At 33.1% G+C, this 8335-nt stretch overlaps 1 protein-coding gene across 1 annotated transcript in view; it reads right to left on the bottom strand.

Moving 5' to 3' along the window:
- Positions 1 to 1611: 1611 nt before the first annotated feature.
- Positions 1612 to 8335, bottom strand: part of CIP2A (cellular inhibitor of PP2A) — a 36171-nt gene continuing 29447 nt past the window's right edge. The window contains exons 17-21 of the mRNA XM_006729725.3: positions 6129 to 6325; positions 4066 to 4179; positions 3742 to 3824; positions 2924 to 3063; positions 1612 to 1902 (exon numbers count right to left, since the gene is read on the bottom strand). Coding sequence (XP_006729788.2) covers positions 1732 to 1902; positions 2924 to 3063; positions 3742 to 3824; positions 4066 to 4179; positions 6129 to 6325 — 705 coding nt within the window. The 3' untranslated portion in view covers positions 1612 to 1731. The remainder of the gene's footprint in view (positions 1903 to 2923; positions 3064 to 3741; positions 3825 to 4065; positions 4180 to 6128; positions 6326 to 8335) is intronic.

The following is an 8335-nucleotide window of genomic DNA, read 5'->3' as shown; positions in this document are numbered from 1 at the left end:
TTTTTCTCTTTAGAGAGATCAGGAATGACATTAAAATTGTATTAAAAAAAGGTTGCTAAAAAAAATATGGAGTCTCTGTCTATATAGATCTTTAAGAATAGGCAAATTTAGCGTCTTAAAATAAATGCATACTTGCAAGAATGGACTAGATCTGCACTGTCCAGCAGGATGGCAGTTAAAATCTAAATTCTTCAGTTGCACTAACCATATTTTAAGTGCTCAAAAATCACATGTGGCTAAAGGCTATAATACTGGACAGTGGAGAGAACATTTCCAACATTACAAAAAGTTCTACTGGGCAGCAGTGGGCTAGGCTCGTATCTTCTTGAAAGTGTCTACATTGTAAAGATAGTTTGATTTTCCCTAGAGGTTTTGGCTTATTTATTTATTTTACAGAACTTTTTGTTTCATTTTACAGAGCCTTTTGTTCTTCAGTCATATCTATCCATTTAAACACTTTTTCATATAAAATTGAAAATGATTGCAATTTCAAAAAAGAAATAGAATGTACCCCTTATAGAACAAGTAGCAATCTAAAATGTGTTACTCGGTATAATGCTTTTTAAAAAAATTTGCAGAACTATGCAAAATGTATTCAAAAATGTAAAACCATGAGTTTGATAATTAGCAAATTATGAAAATATGTCTAGTTTCTAAACATAAATTCAGATATACTATAGTTGAAAAACAGAATTAAATCTAAGTTCACTTAAGTCACATGAAGAGATAAATAGGGAAGAAAACACCAAGCAAAATTAATGGTTGGAAACTGTAGCAATAAAACCAACTAAAATATTGATACAAAAATTCTTCTTAAACACTACTTACAACATTTGATTCAAATGAAGAGTACTGAAAAATTCCTTTGTATTAAAGAAATACATAAGGATATTTAACCTATGCCTTAAAATTAAATGGCCACATTAAAAACTATCTAAACAAAAGGCAATATATTAAATGCAATTCACATTTGAATAAATAAATAAGAAATGTCTGAATATGTAGCAAGGCTGGAATCCAAGTTGTCCTTGGGCAAATCAAAAGAAATTCATAATTGATTGAAAATGATATGGGCAGACCAACACGGTACATTTAAAAAGAGTCAAAAACTAAGGCTATCTCAAACAAGTCTACAAATTATCGTTTTTTTAAATGTGACAATGTATTTGTTTAACACATCTGATATTTTCTAATTTTTTCACATTATTTCTGTAAGTATTCATTGCATTTTTTTCAAATTTAGAACTTATACCATATATCTTACTGCATTTTAAATGCAGTAATAAAATTATTTTAAATTCACTGAATTTTCTTTTGTGCTATTTAGAGAAAAACTTCTCGGGCAATGCTATGCCTTCTCTTTTTATACTAAATAACTGTATTTTCAATTTCTTAATCTTTAGGATTGTGTATCAGGAAAGTTTGATTTTAAAATCTAATCACAAATGAGAATAAATTAAAAAGCAGAAGAGAGTGGAAAGCAACTAAGGAAAAGGGAAAAACCTTAGAAAAACAATAATGGAGGTCAAGAAGAACATTCTAATTAAGAACCAAAGAAAGCTTTAAGCAATAAAAGCCAGAAACAGGAAGTAAAACTTTTAAGACCAAATAAAAATATTTATCAGATCAGGTTCTTTACTAAATTAATAATTAGATAATAATTTGCTATTGTTCTGGAGTCACAAATTACCTTCCCTACCACACCTCCCCCGGAAGATAAATACATAACATCTATATACTGAGATTCACAGTTTCTGGACTTATTTTTCCACCACTTAAACTGTGGATCATTGCTATCATATGGGAGTGTTTGTTCAACTCCTCTTGCTGAAGTTTCACCAACGACTCTTTCTCTTCCAAACGACCTTCTAATTGGGCCTTTTGAACCTCTAGGGAGGAAGCCTAGGAATGGGGGTGGGGGAGGAATTGAGGAAAACAAATTTAGCATGTCTTCCCTTCACAGATATTTTAAAATGTCTTATTTTTCATTTGTAAAACCACCATGTCAAAAGACACATTACAAATATGTATTATATCTTAGTTAATTAAATTTTATGGTAAGGTTAAGATAAGCAATTATTAAACAACATAATACAAATTGGAAAGACACATTCAATTTGTCTTTTTAAGTCAATATTAGCAGCTGGAAATTTGCAGAAAACACTACACATCACAATTCAGAATCACTATTAAGATGACCAAATTAAAGAAGAACCAGGAAATTGGTAAATATGGCATTAAATTTTATGCCTCCTCTGTCACTTGTGCTCTGTAGTTGTTCAAACGGTCATTTAATCCTGGTGTGTCCCCATCTTCCTGGTAGCAGATGGGCCAGAAAGTGCTCTTCATAGCTACCACACACAAACAACCATGATAATGTGGAATGAGCAGTGGACTTCGATTCAGAATACTGAATACTTAGCTTTGCGACAGACCCTCAGTAAGTAACTCAAGACTCAGTTTCATTTGTAGGTTGAAAATATTTGGTACTTATATATTAATATATTTGTTAAAGAGAAGAGGATTGAGAAAAATGTTTCAGAGTCCTTTGCAAATTATAAAGTTCTAAACAAATATGAACTACTATTATTATTCCCATCCCTAAAAGCTGGGAGAGGCAGCCAAATACAGCCACCTGTATGTGACATTCAGAACTGGGAACCCCTTTCTGTATTCTTGGCCCACTTAGAAGCAGTAAGTGCTGGTACACAATATATATTTAATAAGTTTTTCATGACTTTAGGAAATACAGGTTTTCACACTGTGAGAGAACCTTATTAAAAAAAAAACTGTCAATTTTCAGATTCGTCATTTTATTTAGAAGATATTACAAAGAACCAGAACTTTAATTTACCCAAATTCACCTTTTCCACAAAATCAGACTTACTCATCTACTACCAGTGAGAACTCAACAAATTCTTACCTTAATGCTCAATTCTTTTCTTATCTGTTCTGTTCTGTTTAATTCCTTTCTAAGGATATCAATGGTTTCTTCCTTATCTTCCCTTTCTTTTTGCAAGATTTTAATCTTTTCTTCTTGTACTTTTGTTTTTTGTTGCAAATCTTAAAACAAACAAACAGTCAGCTATATGCTCAGAGGTTGGATACTGATGTTACCCTGAAAAGGTTTATTAGCCACTATGTAATTAGAGCAAAAGAACAACAACTGTAAAAGTTCTACACTATTTGATGAGTAAAAAAACACCATGAAACTCTTCCCCTAGGCCGGTATTCCATAGAAAATGCCAAATCTCCATGGCTTTCCCTCTTCTTCTGTTCCTGATATTATATGTATAGTTATGAGGGGAAGGACAATCCTCAGGGCTTAAGGGTTAGAAGGATATAGAAAAGTATGAAAAATTATATAGGCAGATGTCTGTGTTCTAAGGCAAGTGAGTTAGAACAAAAATGTTTTTGTGGGTCATTTCAGAGCTACTGCCATTAAGCTGGTAACTAAAAGTTACCTAGCACTGCCACCTGCTGTTAAAGTTCTTTTAAAACTCTTTCTTTTGAAAAGAATCATTTTCTCTAATTCCCAGATTTTAAAAAATATATTGCTTTTTCAATTTAATCAATCTAACTAAACTGCTCTGTAAAATGTTATGGCAAGAAAAGGGAAGCTGTTTAAAATGTGATTTAAGGTTCAAAAAAATGAGAGAAGTAGAAAATAAAATCATGCTTTGATTTTTCTACCAACATATGTTAAAATATAGACAATATATTAAATAAGAAGCTACTTACTTGCTAGCTTACATTCTCTATCTACTAGTTGGTTCTGTACTTCTTTTCTCTGTTCTTCTTTCTCTATTAGTTGGGCAATAGTTCTGAAGTTATAAAAAATATAGAAGAAAACATCAAGGAAATATTTCATTTTTTCTCCCCAAGTATTTTAAGAGAAAATTAATAATAACAGAATTACCTTTACATTTTGCCAAATATGTATTTTATGACAAAAATAAGTGGCAATTCTATTAATTTTATCTGTAAAAAACAATGCTCTGTATAAAGAGAATCACTGTTTTTGAAAAATCCAAAATAATTAGAATTAAGAACTAGATATTTTACTTTTCATTTTGTTGCTTGAATGACTCATTCAACTTCTTCACTGTCTCAATTTGTTTATTCAGAGAGTCACATGTCATCTGCAAATCTTTATTCTTCTTTTCAGTGGTTTCATTCCTGAAAAGACAAGATGAGTTGATATTTTTATCGAGGCAAACATATGATGGAGATGGAGAAAAGAAACTGAAGAGGAATGTCATGAACAAGCAGGACATAAAGTTAGACTAATTCTAAAAGACATTAAAGATGTATTTTGGCTGACTTAGGAGGTAACATTTACTATAAAAAGGAAAAGTGCAGGGCATTTACCTCATATTTATGGATATGGAGCTTTACAGATAACATTGCTCTACATAATTTGCTATATATATTATAGTTATTTTCATAGTTAGATCTAGAAAATTTTTAAAAACTTCTGTAAAAGGATGAAGTTTATTAAAAAATAAAACTTAAATCTGCCATCATTAGCCTCTTGGGCATAATGTATGTTTAATTAAAAATGTCAAATTAATGAAGTAGTTGAGGATACTAAACTTCTCTTGCCTCTTTAGAGCTCTGCATCTAACAGTCCTGCTTAGTTTACTGGCAAAGTAAACACAGAAATACTTTCTAAAGTGATAACTCTGACACCCAAGTATCTTAAGCATAAAATGTCCTTTTTACTTCACGAAGTACAAACTGGTAGCACTGGCCAAATTTGCCTAGAAGTGTTTTATCTGTCACACACGGTTTTTAAAATTCTGAATTTGAATGCCTTTATATAGTCCCTACCTTTACAGATGACCCTTCTTTCCCCAGCCGACTTCATTATTTGCTACTTTTGGCCCTGGCAGGCAGGAGTTTTACCTCTTTGGCCCCTCACTCACTATCTGGAACATCAACGGGATATTCCCATGGTTCCTGGAAACCACGTATTTCCGTGAGACCAATGCTTACTTTTTCTCGCATCCTGACTTAACACCCATAGTCCACTCTATAAGGGTTGCCTCAAACAGACTTTGAAGAAAATTGTTGTTGGGAGAAAGTATCCTGTTTAGGAAATTTTAACGTCACAAATTTTCTAGATGCTATACATTTCCCACCCTTTATTTTTATTGATGGGAAAATAAGCACATGGACCTTGCAGAATTAAAATTTTCTAGATCTCTATATTAATAGCATAGATAGAATATTTTTTCAAATCGAACCAATCTTAAATTAGAAATTAAAACAAAGAACAAGTTAACCAGAATGTTTTAATTTTTATTGTTTGGTAGAAAATACATAATTGTTCCGGGTCTTCTTTATAGCTCAGAAGTTTTAAAGTTGACCTAAAAGATAAAAAAAATTTGACAAAGGAGGAAAACATGATTAATCTCCTATTTTGTTAGTAGGCATGTAAGTTAGTGTAGCCTTTTGGGAAGAAAACGTGTCAATCCATCAAAAATTTGAAAGCACATACCCTTTAATCCGACAATTCATCTATAAGAATTTATTCCACAGATACAGTCACACATATAAATAAACCATATTCAATGACTTTAAGGAGAAGTACTGACCACAAACTTAGAGATGTTTTAAACACTAACACCTGAATCTCCATGCTATAAGACTGAATACTATGAAATTGTTCATATTCAATGCATTTGATGTACAGAAATGGCCAATTCATACGGCTCAGCTTAACACAATTTATGACAACTAAGGTCATTCGACATTTATGGAATGCCTAACTGTGTAATGAGTACTGTTGCAGGCCCTGGGGTTTGTCAGTGAACAAAGCAGACTCAACTTGTTCTTGTGGCGCTAACACCCCAAGTGACTGAGGAATGCATGAATACAGGCAAGAAGCAGAGTCAACTGGAAAGAAACAAAGAGACCTGTATTCTGTTTCCGACTTTGATCCTGAGCTTGAGTAAGCAGCATTTCATTTACCTGTGATGTAAGTTTCTTGTCAACTACTTAACTTAGGGAATTATCAGAATATGTGAATGTTTACAAAAGGATTTTAGGGCCACAGAAAAGAAATGCTGTGTGTTCATTCTAGATTCCAACTTTACACAGAAACTTTTACTTTATTAATTTACCTCTGAACAAGTTCCATGTAGGATTTTGTCAGTATTTCATGTTCTTCAGCCACAGACTCTAATTTCCTATTATGTTGGAAGAGGTGCTCGATATCACTCTGGGCTCTTTCTGATTCAACCTGTTGTGCCTTCAGCAACACACCAAGCTCTTCATTTTTTCTCTCAACTTCTCTCAACATACCAGCAAGTGTCCGTGCCTAAAACAAAACCAAACAGAACAGAGACTTTTCTACTACCATGTATATAATATGCTCATTTTCTACAATTTAAAAGGTTTACCAAATATCTAATAGGCTAGCATCTATTGGGTTATATAAAGTTTTATTAGTTAGATATATTATTACTTAACTACTTCTAATAAATCTAACACTGTTATAGTTATTTTACTTAAGAGATTGTCCTGACTAGAATATTCTCGGTATAACCAGACTCATGGAAATGAACACAATTATAACAACAAGAAGGTAGCTCTACATTCAGTACTTAATTAAAAGGGTATGTATGGTCTTTGGGGCTAGCCATCAACACTAAAACATAAAGTTTACACAAATCAGTTTTCCCATTTCAGGTAGAAATTAAAAATAAGATTTTAACTATATCACAGATGTTTAAGCAAACACTTAAAATTAAGCTAGCCAATCAGGAATACAACCTAAAACAATATGAAAGTGTTTGTGCCAATTATAAGAACATATTATGAGCAACTATATGCCAGCAAATTAGATAATCTGGAAGAAATGGATGCATACCTAGAGACTATAATCTACCAAAAATGAACCAGGAAGAAATAGAAAACCTGAACAGACCCATAACCAGTAAGGAAATTGAAGCAGTAATCAAAAATCTCCCAACAAACAAGAGCCCAGGGCCAGATGGCTTCCCAGGGGAATTCTACCAAACATTTAAAGAAGAATTAATACCTATTCTTCTGAAACTGTTCCAAAAAACAGAAATGGAAGAAAAACTTCCAAACTCGTTTTATGAGGCCACCATTACCTTGATCCCCAAACCAGACAAAGACCCCATCAAACAGAATTACAGACCAATATCTCTGATGAACATGGATGCAAAAATTGTCACCAAAATACTAGCCAATAGGATCCAACAGTACATTAAGAGGATTATTCACCATGACCAAGTAGGATTTATCCCAGGGCTGCAAGGTTGGTTCAACATCCACAAATAATCAATGTGATATAATACATTAATAAAAGAGAACAAGAACCATATGATCCTCTCAATAGATGCAGAAAAAGCATTTGACAAAGTATAGAATCCATTCTTGATTAAAACTTTTCAGAGTGTAGGGACAGAGGGTACATACCTCAATATCATAAGAGCCATCTATGAAAAACCCACAGCGAATATCATTCTCAATGGGGAAAACCTGAGAGCTTTCCTTTCCCCCAAGGTCAGGAACATGGCAGGGATATCCACTATCACCACTGCTATTCAACATAGTACTAGAAGTCCTAGCCACAGCAATCAGACAACAAAAAGAAATAAAAGGCATCTGAAATCAGCAAAGAAGAAGTTAAACTGTCACTCTTTGCAGATGATATGATACTTATCTGGAAAACCCAAAAGACTCCACCCCAAAACTACTAGAACTCATCCAGGAATTCAGTAAAGTGGCAGGATATAAAATCAATCCACAGAAATCAGTGGCATTTCTATACACCAACAACAAGACAGAAGAAAGAGAAATTAAGGAGTCGATCCCATTTACAACTGCACCCAAAACCATAAGATACCTAGGAATAAATCTAACCAAAGAGGCAAAGAATCTGTACTCATAAAACAATAGAATACTTATGAAAGAAATTGAGGAAGACACAAAGAAACGGAAAAACGTTCCATGCTCATGGATTGGAAGAACAAATATTGTGAAAATGTCTATGTTACCTAGAGCAATCTACACATTTTATGCAATCCCTATAAAAATACCATCAACTTTTTTCAAAGAAATGGAACAAATAATCCTAAAATTTGTATGGAACCAGAAAAGACCCCAAATAGCCAGAGGAATGTTGAAAAAGAAAAGCAAAGCTGGCGGCATCACAATTCCGGACTTCCAGCTCTATTACAAAGCTGTCATCATCAAGACAGCATGGTACTGGCACAAAAACAGACACATAGATCAATGGAACAGAATAGAGAGGCCAGAAATGGACCCTCAACTCTATGGTCAACTAATCTTCTTTACA

This window comes from Leptonychotes weddellii, chromosome 1 (assembly GCF_054177405.1).
Source record: "Leptonychotes weddellii isolate Sample4059 chromosome 1, ASM5417740v2, whole genome shotgun sequence".
Classification (NCBI taxonomy): domain Eukaryota; kingdom Metazoa; phylum Chordata; class Mammalia; order Carnivora; family Phocidae; genus Leptonychotes; species Leptonychotes weddellii.
This window is presented reverse-complemented; position numbering and strand designations above follow the sequence as displayed.